Here is a 20,906-nt window from a genome sequence, read left to right on the forward strand (position 1 = left end):
ACGGAGTCAGGGTGAACACTCGAGAGAGAGAGAGAGAGAGAGAGAGACGGAGTCAGGGTGAACACTCGAGAGAGAGAGAGAGAGAGAGAGAGTCAGGGTGAACACTCGAGAGAGAGAGAGACGAGTCAGGGTGAACACTCGAGAGAGAGAAGAGACAGAGTCAGGGTGAACACTCGAGAGAGAGAGAGAGAGACAGAGTCAGGGTGAACACTCGAGAGAGAGAGAGAGAGAGAGACAGAGTCAGGGTGAACACTCGAGAGAGAGAGAGAGACAGAGTCAGGGTGAACACTCGAGAGAGAGAGAGAGAGACAGAGTCAGGGTGAACACTCGAGAGAGAGAGAAGAGAGAGAGACAGAGTCAGGTGAACACTCGAGAGAGAGAGAGACAGAGTCAGGGTGAACACTCGAGAGAGAGAGAGACAGAGTCAGGGTGAACACTCGAGAGAGAGAGAGAGAGCAGAGTCAGGGTGAACACTCGAGAGAGAGAGAGAGAGACAGAGTCAGGGTGAACACTCGAGAGAGAGAGAGAGAGAGACAGAGTCAGGGTGAACACTCGAGAGAGAGAGAGAGAGACAGAGTCAGGGTGAACACTCGAGAGAGAGAGAGAGAGACAGAGTCAGGGTGAACACTCGAGAGAGAGAGAGAGAGAGACAGAGTCAGGGTGAACACTCGAGAAGAGAGAGAGAGAGAGAGACAGAGTCAGGGTGAACACTCGAGAGAGAGAGAGAGAGAGAGCAGAGTCAAGGGTGAACACTCGAGAGAGAGAGAGAGACAAGTCAGGGTGAACACTCGAGAGAGAGAGAGACAGAGTCAGGGTGAACACTCGAGAGAGAGAGAGAGAGAGAGAGAGAGAGAGACGGAGACGGAGTCAGGGTGAACACTCGAGAGAGAGAGAGAGAGAGGAGAGAGAGAGAGAGAGAGAGAGAGAGACGGAGTCAGGGTGAACACTCGAGAGAGAGAGAGAGAGAGAGAGAGAGAGAGAGAGAGAGAGAGAGAGAGAGAGAGAGAGAGAGAGAGAGACGAGTCAGGGTGAACACTCGAGAGAGAGAGAGAGAGAGAGGGAGAGAGAGAGAGAGAGAGAGAGAGAGAGAGAGAGAGAGAGACGGAGTCAGGGTGAACACTCGAGAGAGAGAGAGAGAGAGAGAGAGAGAGAGAGAGAGAGACGGAGTCAGGGTGAACACTCGAGAGAGAGAGAGAGAGAGAGAGAGAGAGAGAGAGAGAGACGGAGTCAGGGTGAACACTCGAGAGAGAGAGAGAGAGAGTCAGGGTGAACACTCGAGAGAGAGAGAGAGAGACGGAGTCAGGGTGAACACTCGAGAGAGAGAGAGAGAGAGAGAGAGAGAAGAGAGAGAGAGAGAGAGAGAGACGGAGTCAGGGTGAACACTCGAGAGAGAGAGAGAGAGAGAGAGAGGAGTCAGGGTGAACACTCGGAGAGAGAGAGAGAGAGAGACGGAGTCAGGGTGAACACTCGAGAGAGAGAGAGAGAGAGAGAGAGAGAGACGGAGTCAGGGTGAACACTCGAGAGAGAGAGAGACAGAGTCAGGGTGAACACTCGAGAGAGAGAGAGACAGAGTCAGGGTGAACACTCGAGAGAGAGAGAGAGACAGAGTCAGGGTGAACACTCGAAGAGAGAGAGAGAGAGAGACAGAGTCAGGGTGAACACTCGAGAGAGAGAGAGAGACAGAGTCAGGGTGAACACTCGAGAGAGAGAGAGAGAGACAGAGTCAGGGTGAACACTCGAGAGAGAGAGAGAGACAGAGTCAGGGTGAACACTCGAGAGAGAGAGAGAGACAGAGTCAGGGTGAACACTCGAGAGAGAGAGAGACAGAGTCAGGGTGAACACTCGAGAGAGAGAGAGAGACAGAGTCAGGGTGAACACTCGAGAGAGAGAGAGAGAGACAGAGTCAGGGTGAACACTCGAGAGAGAGAGAGAGAGAGACAGAGTCAGGGTGAACACTCGAGAGAGAGAGAGAGAGAGAGAGAGAGAGAGAGAGAGAGACGGAGTCAGGGTGAACACTCGAGAGAGAGACGAGAGTCAGGGTGAACACTCGAGAGAGAGAGAGAGACAGAGTCAGGGTGAACACTCGAGAGAGAAGAGAGAGAGACGAGAGTCAGGGTGAACACTCGAGAGAGAGAGAGAGACAGAGTCAGGGTGAACACTCAGAGAGAGAGAGAGAGAGAGAGACAGAGTCAGGGTGAACACTCGAGAGAGAGAGAGAGAGAGAGTCAGGGTGAACACTCGAGAGAGAGAGAGAGAGACAGAGTCAGGGTGAACACTCGAGAGAGAGAGAGAGACAGAGTCAGGGTGAACACTCGAGAGAGAGAGAGAGACAGGAGTCAGGGTGAACACTCGAGAGAGAGAGAGACAGAGTCAGGGTGAACACTCGAGAGAGAGAGAGAGACAGAGTCAGGGTGAACACTCGAGAGAGAGAGAGACAGAGTCAGGGTGAACACTCGAGAGAGAGAGAGAGAGAGAGTAGAGAGATGGAGAGAGAGAGAGAGAGAGAGAGAGGAGAGAGAGAGAGAGAGAGAAGAGAGAGGAGGAGAGAGAGAGAGGAGAGAGAGAGAGAGAGAGAGAGAGAGAGGAGAGAGAGAGAGACGGAGTCAGGGTGAACACTCGAGAGAGAGAGAGAGAGAGAGGAGAGGAGAAGAGAGGAGAGAGAAGAGAGAGAGAGAGAGAAGAGACGGAGTCGGGTGAACACTCGAGAGAGAGAGAGAGAGAGAGAGAGAGAGAGAGAGAGAGACGGAGTCAGGGTGAACACTCGAGAGAGAGAGACGAGAGAGAGAGAGAGAGAGAGAGAGAGAGACGGAGTCAGGGTGAACACTCGAGAGAGAGAGAGACGGAGTCAGGGTGAACACTCGAGAGAGAGAGAGAAGACGGAGTCAGGGTGAACACTCGAGAGAGAGAGAGAGAGAGAGAGAGAGAGAGAGAGAGAGAGAGAGAGAGACGGAGTCAGGGTGAACACTCGAGAGAGAGAGAGAGAGAGAGAGAGACGGAGTCAGGGTGAACACTCGAGAGAGAGAGAGAGAGAGAGAGAGAGTCAGGGTGAACATCTGAGAGAGAGGAGAGACAGAGTCAGGGTGAACACTCGAGAGAGAGAGAGACAGAGTCAGGGTGAACACTCGAGAGAGAGAGAGAGACAGAGTCAGGGTGAACACTCGAGAGAGAGAGAGAGAGAGAGACAGAGTCAGGGTGAACACTCGAGAGAGAGAGAGAGACAGAGTCAGGGTGAACACTCGAGAGAGAGAGAGAGAGACAGAGTCAGGGTGAACACTCGAGAGAGAGAGAGAGAGAGAACAGAGTCAGGGTGAACACTCGAGAGAGAGAGAGGAGACAGAAGTCAGGGTGAACACTCGAGAGAGAGAGAGAGACAGAGTCAGGGTGAACACTCGAGAGAGAGAGAGACAGATCAGGGTGAACACTCGAGAGAGAGAGAGAGACAGAGTCAGGGTGAACACTCGAGAGAGAGAGAGAGAGAGACAGAGTCAGGGTGAACACTCGAGAGAGAGAGAGAGAGAGACAGAGTCAGGGTGAACACTCGAGAGAGAGAGAGAGAGAGAGAGAGAGAGAGAGAGAGACGGAGTCAGGGTGAACACTCGAGAGAGAGACGGAGTCAGGGTGAACACTCGAGAGAGAGAGAGAGACAGAGTCAGGGTGAACACTCGAGAGAGAGAGAGAGAGACAGAGTCAGGGTGAACACTCGAGAGAGAGAGAGAGAGACAGAGTCAGGGTGAACATCGAGAGAGAGAGAGACAGAGTCAGGGTGAACACTCGAGAGAGAGAGAGAGAGACAGACGTCAGGGTGAAACACTCGAGAGAGAGAGAGAGAGACAGAGTCAGGGTGAACACTCGAGAGAGAGAGAGACAGAAGTCAGGGTGAACACTCGAGAGAGAGAGAGCAGAGTCAGGGTGAACACTCGAGAGAGAGAGAGACAGAGTCCAGGGTGAACACTCGAGAGAGAGAGAGAGACAGAGTCAGGGTGAACACTCGAGAGAGAGAGAGAGAGACCAGAGTCAGGGTGAACACTCGAGAGAGAAGAGAGACAGAGTCAGGGTGAACACTCGAGAGAGAGAGAGAGAGAGAGAGAGAGACGGAGTCAGGGTGAACACTCGAGAGAGAGACGGAGTCAGGGTGAACACTCGAGAGAGAGAGAGAGAGAGAGAGGAGAGAGAGAGAGGAGAGAGAGAGAGAGAGAGAGAGAGAGAGAGAGAGAGAGAGAGACGGAGTCAGGGTGAACACTCGAGAGAGAGAGACGGAGTCAGGGTGAACACTCGAGAGAGAGAGAGACGGAAGTCAGGGTGAACACTCGAGAGCGAGAGAGACGGAGTCAGGGTGAACACTCGAGAGAGAGAGAGAGAGAGAGAGAGAGAGGAGAGAGAGAGAGAGAGAGAGACGGAGTCAGGGTGAACACTCGAGAGAGAGAGAGAGAGAGAGACGGAGTCAGGGTGTACAACTCGAGAGAGAGAGAGACAGAGCAGGGTGAACACTCGAGAGAGAGAGAGAGAGAGACAGAGTCAGGGTGAACACTCGAGAGAGAGAGAGAGAGACAGAGTCAGGGTGAACACTCAGAGAGAGAGAGAGAGACAGAGTCAGGTGAACACTCTTGAGAGAGAGAGACAGAGTCAGGGTGAAACACTCGAGAGAGAGAAGAGAGAGAGACAGAGTCAGGGTGAACACTCGAGAGAGAGAGAGACAGAGTCAGGGTGAACACTCGAGAGAGAGAGAGACAGAGTCAGGGTGAACACTCGAGAGAGAGAGAGAGAGAGACAGAGTCAGGGTGAAACACTCGAGAGAGAGAGAGACAGAGTCAGGGTGAACACTCGAGAGAGAGAGAGACAGAGTCAGGGTGAACACTCGAGAGAGAGAGAGACAGAGTCAGGGTGAACACTCGAGAGAGAGAGAGAGGACAGAGTCAGGGGTGAACACTCGAGAGAAGAGAGAGAGAGAGAGAGAGACAGAGTCAGGGTGAACACTCGAGAGAGAGAAGAGAGAGAGAGAGAGACAGAGTCAGGGTGAACACTCGAGAGAGAGAGAGAGAGACAGAGGTCAGGGTGAACACTCGAGGAGAGAGACCAGAGTCAGGGTGAACACTCGAGAGAGAGAGAGAGAGAGAGAGACAGAAGTCAGGGTGAACACTCGAGAGAGAGAGAGAGAGAGACAGGAGTCAGGGTGAACCACCGATGAGAGAGAGCAGAGACAGAGTCCAGGGTGAACACTCGGAAGAGGAGGAGAGAGACAGAGTCAGGGTGAACACTCCAGAGAGAGAGAGAGAGACAGAGTCAGGGTGAACAACCTCGAAGAGAGAGAGAGAGACATAGTCAGGTGTGAACACTCGAGGAGGGATGAGAGAGGAGACCAGCAGTTCAGGGTGAACACTCTAGAAGAGAGAGAGAGAACAGAGTTCAGGGTGAACACTCGAAGGAAATGGTCAGGGAACTCGAGAGAGAGAAGACCATGATTCAGGCGTGAATCACCTCGATGAGGAGAGAGAGACAGAGTTCAGGGTGGAACACTCGAGAGAGAGAGAGGACAGAGTCAGGCCGTGAAACACTCGAGAGAGAGAGAGACAGAGAAGAGAAGAAGGAGAGAGGAGAGAGAGGAGAGAGAGAGAGAGAGAGAGAGAGAGAGAGAGAGAGAGAGAGAGAGAGAGAGAGAGAGAGAGAGAGAGAGAGAGAGAGAGAGAGAGAGAGAGAGAGAGAGACGGAGTTAGGGTGAACACTCGAGAGAGACAGAGAGATGGGGTTAACCAGTCATTACCTGAGGTGCTCCAGACAGGATGACCCTGATCTTACCTGAGGTGCTACAGACAGGATGAGCCTGATCTTACCTGAGGTGCTACAGACAGGATGAGCCTGATCTTACCTGAGGTGCTACAGACAGGATGACCCTGATCTTACCTGAGGTGCTACAGGATGACCCTGATCTTACCTGAGGTGCTACAGACAGGATTGACCCTGTTCTTACCTGAGCTGCTACAGACAGGATTGACCCTGTTCTTTCCTGAGGTGCTACAGACAGGATGACCCTATTCTTACCTGAGGTGCTACAGACAGGATGACACTGCTCTTACCTGAGGTGCAGTCTGGACAGAGCAGCTTGTCCTTTGGTTTCAGGGTGGATCCTAGACAGGAGAGGTGAAAGGACCCACAGCACTGACCCTCACATGGCACCACATCCTCTCCAGCCTGCTCACACACCTATAACAAACACCGTCAGCAACATAGTGAACCCCACACCGACAACAGACAGCAGCATAGTGAACCCCACACCGAAGACAGCAACATAGTGAACCCCACACCGACAACAGTCAGACAGCAGCATAGTGAACCCCACACCGACAACAGTCAGACAGCAGCATAGTGAACCCCACACCGACAACAGTCAGACAGCAGCATAGTGAACCCCACACCGACAACAGTCAGACAGCAACATGGTGAACCCCACACCGACAACAGTCAGACAGCAGCATAGTGAACCCCACACCGACAACAGACAGCAGCATAGTGAACCCCACACCGACAACAGTCAGACAGCAGCATAGTGAACCCCACACCGACAACAGTCAGACAGCAGCATAGTGAACCCCACACCGACAACAGTCAGACAGCAGCATAGTGAACCCCACACCGACAACAGTCAGACAGCAGCATAGTGAACCACACATCTACAAACAGAACACACCGAAACTCCTCCCCCAACACTAGGAGATGAGCTGTTCTCACCTGACAGACAGATTCCTTCTTGGGGCCTCCTCCGTTAGTCTTCTTGGCCCCGTTGGTCTGGTCTATGCTGTCACTGGAGGACTCTGGACGCTCCTCAATGCCAGAGCCCTCTGGCTCAGGACTGGCTGCTGCTCTCTTCCTCTTCTTGGTCTGGGAGGCTGCTAACTGGCTGGCTGAGTCCAGCCTCCTCTTCCTGATTGGCTTTGTCTTCTCTAGTTCTTTAGAACTAGTGAATCCTTTAACATGTGTCTCCGTTTTCTTTCTGTTTCTCTTCTTCGTGGGGGCGGAGGACTCTGCTGACACAGCCTGGGGTTAGAGTTAGGAGAGGAAGATCTGACTCGTCATCATCATCATGGACATCTAAAAAGGCAACATACTGGCAGTGTTTTCCAAAAGTATATGGAGTAGCCAGCCAACTAGAAAAAGGGGCCAGCTTGGTGTTGGTGGCCTCCGGTACATTCTAATGCCTTGATTCCATCCAAAACACGCAGCTAAATGATTTAATGCTTTAATTGAGTTTACTTCCCAGAGAAAAAGTCCTGCGGGGTCTAGTTTTGTCTTATCTTGATTATTGTCCAGTCCTGTGGTCGAGTGCTGCAATGATAGACCTAGTTAAGCTGCAGCTGTCGGGCTGCGTGTGTGCGTATTGATGTGTAGTAGAGGTCGACCGATTAATCGGAATGGCCGATTAATTAGGGCCGATTTCAAGTTCTTAACAATCCGAAATCGGTATTTATGGACACCGATTTGGCCTAATTTGTTTTTCACCTTTATTTAACTAGGCAAGTCAGTTAAGAACACATTCTTATTTTCAATGACGGCCTAGGAACGGTTAGGGTTAACTGCCTTGTTCAAGGGCAGAACGACAGATTTTTACATTGTCAGCTCGGGGATTCAATTTTGCAACCTTACAGTTCACTAGTCCAACGCTCTAACCACCTGCCTCTCATTGCACTCCACGAGGAGCCTGCCTGTTACGCGAATGCAGTAGACGCCAAGGTAAGTTGCTAGCTAGCATTAAACTTATCTTATAAAAAACAATCATAATCACTAGGTAATTATACATGGTTGATGATACTAGTTTATCTAGAGTGTCCTGCGTTGCATATAATCGATGCAGTTCGTATTCGCGAAAAAGGACTGTCTTTGCTCCAATGTGTACCTAACCATAAACATCAATGCCTTTCTTAAAATCAATACACAGAAGTATATATTTTTAGACCTGCATACTTAGCTAAAAGAAATCCAGGTTAGCAGGCAATATTAACCAGGTGAAATTGTGTCACTTCTCTTGCGTTCATTGCACGCAGAGTCAGTGTATATGCAACAGTTTGGGCTGCCTAACTTGCCAGAATTTTACGTAATTATGACATAACATTGAAGGTTGTGCAATGTAACAGGAATATTTAGACTTATGGATGCCACCCGTTAGATAAAATATGGAACGGTACCGTATTTCACTGAAAGAATAAACGTCTTGTTTTCGAGATGATAGTTTCCGGATTCGACCATATTAATGACCTAAGGCTCGTATTTCTGTGTGTTATTATGTTATAATTAAGTCTATGATTTGATAGAGCAGTCTGAGCGGTAGTAGGCAGCAGCAGGTTTATAAGCATTCATTCAAGCAGCACTTTCCTGCAGCTCTTTGCTGTGCTTCAAGCATTGCGCTGTTTATGACTTCAAGCCCATCAACTCCCGAGATGAGGCTGGTGTAACCGATGTGAAATGGCTAGCTAGTTAGCAGGGTGCGCGCTAATAGCGTTTCAAACGTCACTCGCTCTGAGACTTGGAGTAGTTATTCCCCTTGCTCTGCATGGGTAACGCTGCTTCGAGGGTGGCTGTTGTCGTTGTTTTTTATTTTTTTATTTTACCTTTATTTAACTAGGCAAGTCAATTAAGAACAAATTCTTATTTTCAATGACGGCCTAGGAACAGTGGGTTAACTGCCTGTTCAGGGGCAGAACGACAGATTTGTACCTGGTCAGCTCGGGGGTTTGAACTTGCAACCTTTCGGTTACTACCCTGCCGCCCCAATGTAGATATTCCCTTAAAAAATATATATATCGTTTCCAGCTACAATAGTCATTTACAACATTAATGTCTACACTGTATTTCTGATCAATTTGATGTTATTTTAAAGGACAATTTTTATTTGTTTGCTTTTCTTTAAAAAACAAGGACATTTCTCAGTGACCCCAAACTTTTGAACAGCAGTGTATACACAGCCAAGTTCTTCTCATGCTCCCTACACACAGCCAAGTTCTTCTCATGCTCCCTACACACAGCCAAGTTCTTCTCATGCTCCCTGCACACAGCCAAGTTCTTCTCATGCTCCCTACACACAGCCAAGTTCTTCTCATGCTCCCTACACACAGCCAAGTTCTTCTCATGCTCCCTGCACACAGCCATGTTCTTCTCATGCTCCCTACACACAGCCATGTTCTTCTCATGCTCCCTACACACAGCCATGTTCTTCTCATGCTCCCTACACACAGCCATGTTCTTCTCATGCTCCCTACACACAGCCATGTTCTTCTCATGCTCCCTACACACAGCTATGTTCTTCTCATGCTCCCTACACACAGCCATGTTCTTCTCATGCTCCCTACACACAGCCATGTTCTTCTCATGCTCCCTACACACAGCCATGTTCTTCTCATGCTCCCTACACACAGCCATGTTCTTCTCATGCTCCCTACACACAGCCATGTTCTTCTCATGCTCCCTACACACAGCCATGTTCTTCTCATGCTCCCTACACACAGCCATGTTCTTCTCATGCTCCCTACACACAGCCATGTTCTTCTCATGCTCCCTGCACACAGCCATGTTCTTCTCATGCTCCCTACACACAGCCATGTTCTTCTCATGCTCCCAACACACAGCCATGTTCTTCTCATGCTCCCTGCACACAGCCATGTTCTTCTCATGCTCCCTACACACAGCCATGTTCTTTTCTAATTACTGTGTGTGTATAGCGAAGTTATTTTTATTCCTCAGGTCATTATTTCTATTTAATAATATCTTTAACTCTGCGTTGTTGGAAACGGACCCATAAGTAAGCATTTTACTGTTAGTCTACACCCGTTGTCTACAAAGCATGTGGCAATTCAAATTTGAGTAAATGGCCTATTCACATACACAGAGTCGTGGTGCAACACAAAAGAAAATTAATTAATTTGCCAGAAAACTAGGCTAAGTTCATTTCGACTCATCATTCGTTACCCCTTACCATTGTAATGTATGTGCAAATTCACTCGAAGGAGCATCATGCTCTCTCCCTCTAATGTAATGAAATTTGACTGCAACCAGCTACAGCGCACACATCACACAGGTACCAGGAGGTGGAACAGACTGTCAAACCAGCAGTGTCCCCTGTCATTGCTCGCTTTGTGACTGACAGGTGACTTTCCTCTCAATAGATCGCTAAGAGTTGCATATCGTTCATTCTAGCAGGAGAGGGCTCAACTTAATTTTCTGACTACCGAATTTAAACTTTTAAATGAAAAGTAGCCTGGTTAATATGAAGTGGAAAAAGTCTTACCGGCTGTTTAGCTGACAACCAGTGCAAATTGTCATACTGGACACACAACTGTTTCATACCGTATAATAACTCACCTTCTGTTTGTCACCAACTCCGCGTTTCTTCTTGGGTTGTTGGTCCTTGTCCTCATCGATCTCTAGAGCTTGTTTACAAGGCAGCTGCTTCTTCTGAGGATCCTTCTTAGCTGGAAACAAGTTAGAGGCCAGATTGTGGTAAAACTACAACTGACAGACCCTCATGAGAAACATTCACCTGATCAGTAGACTGTGGAACTAACGGCAAGTATGAACAACAACTTTTCACCTTTAGGTTCTGCCTTCAGCTGTTCTTTAACAGGAAAGGTATTGGTACCTTTCTTAGCTAGGAGGAAAACCTGAAAATGTTAGCTAATCTCTGACACATTTTACAAAACTAAACTAACCCCTACCTATAACTGACGATATGTTGATATGACCCCAACTTACCTATAGGTGCATGTGACAGGGTTTCTAGCATGTTGGTAGTCAAGGCAACCCCTTTGGACCTCTTCCTCCCCGTCTTGGCAGGTAGTTGAGATTTCAGTTTGGACTTCTTCTGTTTCTGCTTGTGAGGTTCAAGTAGTTCAGTCTCTGAGCTAGGGGTGACAAGATCCTACAAACAACAACTTCCTCAAAATAAGGACAACACAAGAGTGAAAACAGTCCCTTCTAAACACAATACATTTGGCCTGTAAATAACATAGTATGTCAGTCCCTTCCTGTAAATAACATAGTATGTCAGTCCCTTCCTGTAAATAACATAGTATGTCAGTCCCTTCCTATAAATAACATAGTATGTCAGTCCCTTCCTGTAAATAACATAGTATTGTCAGTCCCTTCCTGTAAATAACATAGTATTGTCAGTCCCTTCCTGTAAATAACATAGTATTGTCAGTCCCTTCCTGTAAATAACATAGTATTGTCAGTCCCTTCCTGTAAATAACATAGTATTGTCAGTCCCTTCCTGTAAATAACATAGTATTGTCAGTCCCTTCCTGTAAATAACATAGTATTGTCAGTCCCTTCCTGTAAATAACATAGTATTGTCAGTCCCTTCCTGTAAATAACATAGTATTGTCAGTCCCTTCCTGTAAATAACATACTATGTCAGTCCCTTCCTGTAAATAACATACTATGTCAGTCCCTTCCTGTAAATAACATAGTATTGTCAGTCCCTTCCTGTAAATAACATAGTATGTCAGCCCCTTCCTGTAAATAATATAGTATATCAGTCCCTTCCAGGATTCCCATGATTCTGCGATCGCATAATTCACAGCAAAAATCAACCAATCAGCGCATAGTGCGAGAGCTCACAATTTTGACCAATCCCCACTGAAAGAATCAAAGGGAGTGCTGCTTTAGTAGGGCGGTCGGCACTCTGCTAACCTTGGCTTTAGTAGGGCGGTCGGCACTCCGCTAACCTTGGCTTTAGTAGGGCGGTCGGCACTCTGCTAACCTTGGCTTTAGTAGGGCGGTCGGCACTCCGCTAACCTTGGCTTTAGTAGGGCGGTCGGCACTCTGCTAACCTTGGCTTTAGTAGGGCGGTCGGCACTCTGCTCTCCCCAGTCTGTCTATGGCGAGCACTGCTCAAAGCACTGAGTGCAATTTGCCAGCATTGCCGTTTTAAACTCTAAAAATTAACACGGATCACGAATGAACAATCTTTCTGGATAAAAATAAATAAATTGTAATACTGTTTTAAAAGTACATCTTCCTTATGACCCTTTCAGGAATAAATCACAATCTCTTATTGAAAATTCATTAGAAAGAAATATCGATCTTCAAATTTAAAGTGTTTGATCACCTTTGAATCTATTTGGTTTTTTTTGAGAGAGAGAAGGAATGGGAGGTGCATCCGTGCTGATAGCAAGCCCCAAGCATGATGGAGAGGAGAGGTGTGTGTGGATTTGTTCAGGAAAATAAACACAAATGAACACTTTAGATGTTTCTAATTGTTTTTGTTATCTGCTGGAAACCATCCTAAAACTGAGCACATATGACTTTATATTAATTTATATGAAATTAACGTGGAAAAAACATAGGATTTCAGAAAAGCTGCCGCAAAAATCAAGCATTTTTTGCCGCAGAAATCACAAAAACTGTTGCGAAATCCTGGAGGGACAGTTACCATGAAAATGATTCTAGTTTATCCAGACCTGAGAGGGCATCTCTGTTTGTCCTTTATGGGAGACCAGGACTTTAGAATTCTTAGTTGTTTCCTTTTTCAGTGTTGAAGTGGTCTGCTTCCGTTTCCCTTGTTTCTCAGTTCCATCTGTTGTTCTGGGGCTGCCGCTCTTCTCTTTCTCCAGTGAAGTTCTGCAGTCTGTGGGGGTGGGCTGGGCCTGGGGACTGGTTGGGCTGGGAGACAGGAGGGTCAGCCTGGATAGCTCCTGGTCCGGGGTTTGGGCCTTTGTCTGCTCTGGTCCAAGGTCGAGGCCATGCTCAGCGGGACCGAGCTCAGCGGGGACATGCTCAGCGGGGACATGCTCAGCCAGCAGGCGGGGGTTGAGGTGTGGCCCGTTAGTATCGTAGGTAAAGGTGTACTTGGCCAGGCGTTCCTCCAGGGCCAGGCTGGCAGCTTCCTTGGCCTGAGTGATGCCCACCACCCATTGGGCATGGAGCTTCCTGGGTACAGAAGAAGTGGTACTCTGGGGACAGAGGACAGTAAAACTACTAGTAAAGGACAGTAGAGCTCAGGCTGACAGTAGAGCTCAGGCTGACAGTAGAGCTCAGGCTGACAGTAGAGCTCAGGCTGACAGTAGAGCTCAGGCTGACAGTAGAGCTCAGGCTGACAGTAGAGCTCAGGCTGACAGTAGAGCTCAGGCTGACAGTAGAGCTCAGGCTGACAGTAGAGCTCAGGCTGACAGTAGAGCTCAGGCTGACAGTAGAGCTCAGGCTGACAGTAGAGCTCAGGCTGACAGTAGAGCCCAGGCTGACAGTAGAGCCCAGGCTGACAGTAGAGCCCAGGCTGACAGTAGAGCCCAGGCTGACAGTAGAGCCCAGGCTGACAGTAGAGCCCAGGCTGACAGTAGAGCTCAGGCTGACAGTAGAGCTCAGAGGACAGTGATGACATTGCTAGAAAGGGTACATTTCCTGAAGAAAACTTGAGTAATTGAGTAAGAGTTTAAGGTTACTGTACCTTTCTGTGGAAGACCCGGGAAGATGGTTGTTTGTTGCCATGGCAGAGCTCAACATATTGTTCCTCCCTACTGAAGGAGGCCATGTTCTTCTGAAAGATGTAGCCCCTCTCCGGGGTGTTCCCAAAATACTGGACGTGATATAGGATGCCAGACGTATGTCTGTTAATTGCTAAAAAAAAAAGTTTAATTAAAAACATTAGTTACAACTTCTGTGCAAAAATATTCCACTGGTTAATATTGCCATCTAAAACATGCTTTCTAATGTCTCTTTTCAATCTAACCAAACTGTGTGTATAAGGACTTGGCAGGTACTCTGTTCTGTTACGTGTTTTTACCTTTGCGTTTGAGGTGTGTGTTGAGTTCTGGGTCGGTAGAGACCATGCAAGGCCACCATGGGTATCCTGACACCTTGGTCCACACGACATCACCCACAGAGAACACTGTATTGACAGGGAGCTCCTCTTCCTGTCTCTGTTCCACCAGAGGACTGGCCTGCTGGATCTGAGAGGAACAGCATGCTGTCAGAAACCTCAATATTAACACTGAGGATCAGGAGGACTCTCACAAACAAGGACTCACAACGAGTGTATGATAAAGTTCTATTGAATCACAAAGACTGACAGGCACAAGTGACACTCGATGATCAACCTTTCATTTGGTCAGGGTCCAGCCCATAGAGACACAACAGTTGTTCTATGTCAATGATCTGGCCTTCTGTGTATTGAACTATAGAACCCACCTGTTGTGGTGCAGCAGTGCCCTCCTCTGGCTGACTGGCAGCTGACACTCCCACAGGAACTGGGTCATGGTTAGAGGCAAGTTTGTGCAGAGGTTTGGGTTTGATGAGTCTCCTCTTCCTCCCCGCCCTACTGGCTGGAACCAGGGGGTCCTCAGTAGGCAGGTTGGGCCCCTCTCCACAGAACGTCTTGAAGCGCGCCGGCTTCCCCTTGGACACCATCTTGGTGATCTTCAGTTTAATCTCGGGGGAGGTGGCCTTCCTCTGGGGGCTGGGGTGGGAGGAGGGGGCCTCAGTACCCTTGAGGATGGTGGGCTCGGGGGGGCACAGCTTGGGAAGCTTGTCCTGGTCTCCGTTCAGCATGCGGGACGTCAGGTCCTTCAGCCTCTCATGACTATGACCATGAGAGGCCATCTGGTTTAGAACACTGTCCTGGAGCGTCACGGCCAACTGGGCAGCTGCCTTGTCCATCAGCAGGGCAGGGTCCACCCCCAGGTCACCCCCACCCCGACCCATCCTCCCCCCCAGGGGCTCAGATGGCTGCTTCATGCTGACTGGGTTGAGGGCCTCTGGCACCGAGGGCAGAGACCGCCCCTTACTGGTACTGTCCATCCCAGACCATCCCTTACTGTCCATCCCATCCAACTCCAGCCTCACTCAGCTACTGCACAGAGGGGGAAGGAGAGAAATAATGAGTGGTTTAGCAATGCATGTTGGATCTAGGGTGATGCAGAAAGTCTAACTCAACACTCCAATATAACAAAACAATAGTGCAAACGAATAGTGAGTGAAAATGCACAGGCGGCTACATCCGCACTTCAAACACTGGACTGAAAGCTGATTAAGCTGCGTCGTTAACGCACTAAAATGGCTCCACATTCAAATCTGAACAGTGCAAATTAGCTAGTAGTACAGTTAGCTACTTTGATAACATGCCAACCAACTACAGCTAGTAACTTGGTCATCTGATGCGCACCAAGTGGACACTTTTGTTACAGTATATGATGTGAAATGTAGCAATCAGAAAACTTATCAGGTCGCTAAGCACTCTATAGTAGTTGGCTTACTTACTACTGCAATGTCCCAACATTGAATGAATGGCTAGTACATGCAAGGAACAGCTCGCTCGCTAACCACATGCAATGTGGCCCAAGCCAACAGTAACGCAGCCAGCATCGCCGACCATGAAAAGACAGACTAACTAGTTATTATATTTCAACAGAAAAATTTAGACATTGCCAATCACATATCACGAATAAATAAAAGTCAATATACTTTCTTTTTTTAAGTCTCACTCTTTAGGAATATGGTAACATATTTCCCATTTTGAGATACTGACTTAGCTAGGATCTCTCGTTAATGGCCCAGGTCAGTTGCAGATAGATAAAGTAGCGTCAACTAAACCATGGCGGTAGCGTCACTAAACCATGGCGGTAGCGTCACTAAACCATGGCGGTAGCGTCAACTAAACCATAGCGGTAAGCGGCAAACTAAACCATGCAATGAATGTTCTGTTAGCTACTAAACATAATGAAATGCATCCGAAAAGCATTTCAACTAACCGACGCTCAATGACACAGCTAGAGTAGCTGGCTAGAGTAGCTAACAAGAGTAGCTGGCTAGAGTAGATAGCTGGAGTAGCTGGCTAGAGTAGCTAGCTAGAGTAGATAACTGGAGTAGCTGGCTAGAGTAGCTGGCTGGAGTGGCTAACTGGAGTAGCTGGCTAGAGTAGGTAACTAGAGTAGCTGGCTGGAGTGGCTAACTGGAGTAGCTGGCTAGAGTGATTAGCTGGAGTAACTAACTAGAGTAGCTGGCTAAAGTAGCTAACTGGAGAAGCTGGCTAAAGTGGCAAGCTGGAGTAGGTAACTAGAGTAGCTGGCTGGAGTAGCTAACTAGAGTAGCTGGCTGGAGTAGCTGGCTGGAGTAGCTAACAAAAGTAGCTGGCTGGAGTAGCTAACAAGAGTAGCTGGCTGGAGTAGCTAACTAGAGTAGCTGGCTGGAGTAGCTAACTAGAGTAGCTGGCTGGAGTAGCTGGCTGGAGTAGCTGGCTAGAGTGGCTAACTGGAGTAGCTGGCTAGAGTGGCTAGCTGGAGTAGCTGGCTGGAGTAGCTAACAAAAGTAGCTGGCTGGAGTAGCTAACAAGAGTAGCTGGCTGGAGTAGCTAACAAGAGTAGCTGGCTGGAGTAACTAACTAGAGTAGCTAACTAGAGTAGATGGCTGGAGTAGCTAACTAGAGTAGCTGGCTAGTGGCTAACTGGAGTATCTGTCTGGAGTAGCTGGCTAGAGTGGCTAGCTGGAGTAGCTGGCTAAAGTAGTTAACTAGAGTAGCTGGCTAGAGTAGCTGGCTAAAGTAGTTAACTAGAGTAGCTGGCTAGAGTAGCTGGCTAAAGTAGCTAACTGGAGAAGCTGGCTAAAGTGGCTAGCTGGAGTAGGTAACTAGAGTAGCTGGCTAGATTATCTGTCTGGAGTAGCTAACTAGAGTAGCTAACAAGAGTAGTTAGCTAGAGTAGCTGGCTAGAGTGGCTAACTGGAGTGGCTAACTGGAGTAGGTGGCTAGAGTAGCTGGCTAAAGTAGCTGACTGGAATAGCTGGCTAAAGTAGCTAACAAAAGTAGCTGGCTGGAGTAGCTAACTAGAGTAGCTGGCTAAAGTAGCTAACTAGAATAGCGAACTGGAGTAGATAGCTGGCCATCTAGCCACCATTCAAAGTTAGCTAACTATAGTAGTTAACTAGAACTAGAGTAGCTAGCTGGCCATCTATCCACCATTCAACGTTAGCTAGCGACGTGCCAACTTGACTGACATGCGCAGCTACAGCTAGCTAGCTAACGTTACATTGCTAGCTAACTCGCTATATTAGAAGAAACACGTTTATTGAAAGATGACCACGCTCGCCTTGTCCTCCATAATTGTAGTAATGTGTTAAATTACCTGTTGAATTTCTCGAATAGTTATCAAATTTGAAAATAGTCTGTTTGAATCATCTTGAAAACCCCGATTTCATTCAACTTGAATCAAAGCTTGCGGGAAACTCTACTCCCAATCAGCGCGAAAAATACTCACTTCCGATTGGTTGGGAGGAGCGACGCGTTTAAAACCGGCCCTTTCAAAAATGTCTGTGCTATCTGAGATCCTTGGGACGTCCCTACCCCATTGAAGTTTACATTTTAAATGGATACGGTCAGGTAAGGGTTATAGTAAGGGTAGGGGTCGGAGTTAAAGGTGGGAAAAATCATCATCATCTCCAATACCACCCCAACATCGACATATGTGCTTTTCTGTGTTTTGTCGTAGAAAGATAGGAGATACAACTTGTATGCAGTACTTGCCCAGTACCCACCTTTAGTCACTGTCACCCTGCTACCACCCAGGTACTTTAATTAACATGCACCTTAGTTTTAGATTAACTAACTTCAAATTAATGACTCGGGACGTCGGTTTTGATACGAAAGCTTCTTTTAGTAAGAATACTTGTTTACGTTACATTTAACAACAATTGTTTTGGTACAGAGCAATGCAGGTAAGATGCTGTCGAAAAGTCAGCCACAATCACTCAACACCTGCACATAATTGGCGCGTTATCACTCATTCCTCTCGCAAGGCATTCTGGGACTTGCAGTCAGAGATAGTAGTGGTCCTTAGAGACCGCTGCCCAATGTACATAGTCAGGGATTTTTTTTTTGAAATTTAACTAGGCAAATCAGTTAAGAACAAATGTTTATTTACAATGCCTACCAAGGAACTGTGCCTTGTTCAGTGGCCAAACGACAGGTTTTTAGCTTAGCTCGGGGAATCGATCCAGGAACTTTTCGGTTACTGGCCCAACGCTCTAACCACTAGGCTACCTGCCACCCCTCACTGGTCGCTTTAATAATGTTTACATACTGGTTATACCCACTTCATATTGCTGTAATATACTATTCTTCAGATATACTACATATTCTATACATATACTGTCCATATTGTCAATACATCCCATCATATATGTATGACTCCTTGAGAAATAAAGGTTAGATAAATACAACATTTAAATATATTTATAATCTGGACTCCGACATTGCTCGCACTAATATTTATATATTTCTTAACTCCATTATTTTACTTAGATTTGTGTGTATTGTTGTGAATTGGTAGATATTACTGCACTATTGGAGCTAGAAACAAAAGCATTTCACTACACCCGCAATAATCTTGAGGCCAAAAAGAAATGCACACCGATTTAGGCGAGAATAAAGGAGAGCCGCACACTCTAAGAGCTCAGATGCAAAAATATTTGTGTCCAACGTTTCAACAGACAAGCTGTCTTCATCAGGGTATAATGACAAACACTGCGAGATGACTCATTTATATAGTGTCAAAAGACACACACGGGTGTCTGTAATTAAAATAGCATAAAAAAACTAATGGATAGTGTACGATCATAGATACAATTTGGCTACATAAGCCTACAAACATTTACAATAGCAAAATCATAATAATCACAAGAATGGTTTCAGATCAAAGTTCACGTTGAGACCGAAGTGAGCAAGGGTCTTTAAATTAAAGATCAAGGCAGCCTCTCGTTTTAACAATAAATTGTCGAGGTCACCCCGTCTTCTAGGGAGGGTGACATGTTCGATGCCAACCTAACGTAGAGACGAAATCGACCAAGGGAAGGTCTGAAAACACATTACAAATACTATCATCGGATCTTACAATGTGCCAATGTTTGTGAACGATTCCCTTAATTTATTCAGAGCACTTTGAATAGCGAGCAGTTAGAATGCAAGAATGCTTATTTTTGCGAGACTGACCTTGAAAAAGGTCATGTTTTGTTTAGAATTTTCTCAATGGCAGTATTAATCTGACCATTTTTGTACCCGCTCTCCTTGAATTTTCTTTGAGTCTCAGCCATATTTCTGTCGAAGTCGGATTGTTTTTTACAAATTCTTTTGATTTGACAGAATTGGCTGTAGGGCAAACTGTTTTTCAAGGGAAGTGGGTGACAACTATCAGCCCTCAACAAACTGTTACGATCAGTAGGTTTCCTGTAAAGATCAGTGTAAATCAAATGTATATATATAGCCCTTTGTACATCAGCTGATATCTCAAAGTGCTGTACAGAAACCCAGCCTAAAACCCCAAACAGCAAGCAATGCAGGTGTAGAAGCACGGTGGCTAGGAAAAACTCCCTAGAAAGGCCAAAACCTAGGAAGAAACCTAGAGAGGAAGGCAGAACAGGCAGAACAGTTGAAACTGGAGCAGCAGCACGGTCAGGTGGACTGGGGACAGCAAGGAGTCATCATGTCAGGTAGTTCTGGGGCATGGTCCTAGGGCTCAGGTCCTCCGAGAGAGAGAAAGAAAGAGAGAATTAGAGAGAGCATATGTGGGGTGGCCAGTCCTCTTCTGGCTGTGCCGGGTGGAGATTATAACAGAACATGGCCAAGATGTTCAAATGTTCATAAATGACCAGCATGGTCGAATAATAATAATAAGGCAGAACAGTTGAAACTGGAGCAGCAGCACGGCCAGGTGGACTGGGGACAGCAAGGAGTCATCATGTCAGGTAGTCCTGGGGCATGGTCCTAGGGCTCAGGTCCTCCGAGAGAGAGAGAGAAAGAGAATTAGAGAATGCACACTTAGATTCACACAGGACACCGAATAGGACAGGAGAGGTACTCCAGATATAACAAACTGACCCTAGCCCCCCGACACAAACTACTGCAGCATAAATACTGGAGGCTGAGACAGGAGGGGTCAGGAGACACTGTGGCCCCATCCGAGGATCCCCCCGGACAGGGCCAAACAGGAAGGATATAACCCCACCCACTCTGCCAAAGCACAGCCCCCACACCACTAGAGGGATATCTTCAACCACCAACTTACCATCCTGAGACATGGCCGAGTATAGCCCACAAAGATCTCCGCCATGGCACAACCCAAGGGGGGGCGCCAACCCAGACAGGATGCCCACATCAGTGAATCAACCCACTCAGGTGACGCACCCCTTCCAGGGACGGCATGAGAGAGCCCCAGTAAGCCAGTGACTCAGCCCCTGTAATAGGGTTAGAGGCAGAGAATCCCAGTGGAAAGAGGGGAACCGGCCAGGCAGAGACAGCAAGGGCGGTTCGTTGCTCCAGAGCCTTTCCGTTCACCTTCCCACTCCTGTGCCAGACTACACTCAATCATATGACCCACTGAAGAGATGAGTCTTCAGTAAAGACTTAAAGGTTGAGACCGAGTTTGCGTCTCTGACATAGGTAGGCAGACCGTTCCATAAAAATGGAGCTCTATAGGAGAAAGCCCTGCCTCCAGCTGTTTGCTTAGAAATTCTAGGGACAATTAGGAGGCCTGCGTCTTGTGACCGTAGCGTACGTGTCGGTATGTACAGCAGTACCAAATCAGAGAGATAGGTAGGAGCAAGCCCATGTAATGCTTTGTAGGTTAGCAGTAAAACCTTGAAATCAGCCCTTGCTTTGACAGGAAGCCAGTGTAGAGAGGCTAGCACTGGAGTAATATGATCAAATTTTTTGGTTCTAGTCAGGATTCTAGCAGCCGTATTTAGCACCAACTGAAGTTTATTTAGTGCTTTATCCGGGTAGCCGGAAAGTAGAGCATTGCAGTAGTCTAACCTAGAAGTGACAAAAGCATGGATGAATTTTTCTGCATCATTTTTGGACAGAAAGTTTCTGATTTTTGCAATGTTACGTAGATGGAAAAAAGCTGTCCTTGAAATGGTCTTGATATGTTCTTCAAAAGAGAGAT

General features: G+C 47.4%; 1 protein-coding gene across 3 annotated transcripts; it reads right to left on the minus strand.

Annotated features, from left to right (window-relative positions):
• Positions 1 to 5,787: 5,787 nt before the first annotated feature.
• On the minus strand, positions 5,788 to 17,224 carry LOC109885984 (histone-lysine N-methyltransferase NSD2). 3 transcript variants are annotated; one of them, XM_031818097.1, is made up of 9 exons: positions 17,094 to 17,224; positions 14,167 to 14,827; positions 13,763 to 13,928; positions 13,427 to 13,596; positions 12,444 to 12,935; positions 10,735 to 10,849; positions 10,345 to 10,454; positions 6,724 to 7,029; positions 5,788 to 6,198 (listed from the first exon to the last, which is right to left on the minus strand). In XM_031818097.1, the coding sequence occupies exons 2-9, from the start codon at positions 14,797 to 14,799 to the stop codon at positions 6,010 to 6,012; spliced, it is 2,181 nt and encodes a 726-aa protein (XP_031673957.1). In that variant the 5' UTR covers positions 14,800 to 14,827; positions 17,094 to 17,224; the 3' UTR covers positions 5,788 to 6,009. The 3 variants fall into 3 exon arrangements, with proteins under 3 accessions (XP_031673957.1, XP_031673955.1, XP_031673956.1); XM_031818095.1 differs by having other exon boundaries at positions 5,791 to 6,198; positions 10,735 to 10,900; XM_031818096.1 differs by having other exon boundaries at positions 5,791 to 6,198; positions 10,735 to 10,900; positions 14,167 to 14,824; positions 17,094 to 17,221.
• Between the last annotated feature and the right edge of the window lie 3,682 nt (positions 17,225 to 20,906).

Source organism: Oncorhynchus kisutch, unplaced genomic scaffold (assembly GCF_002021735.2).
Source record: "Oncorhynchus kisutch isolate 150728-3 unplaced genomic scaffold, Okis_V2 scaffold1252, whole genome shotgun sequence".
Classification (NCBI taxonomy): domain Eukaryota; kingdom Metazoa; phylum Chordata; class Actinopteri; order Salmoniformes; family Salmonidae; genus Oncorhynchus; species Oncorhynchus kisutch.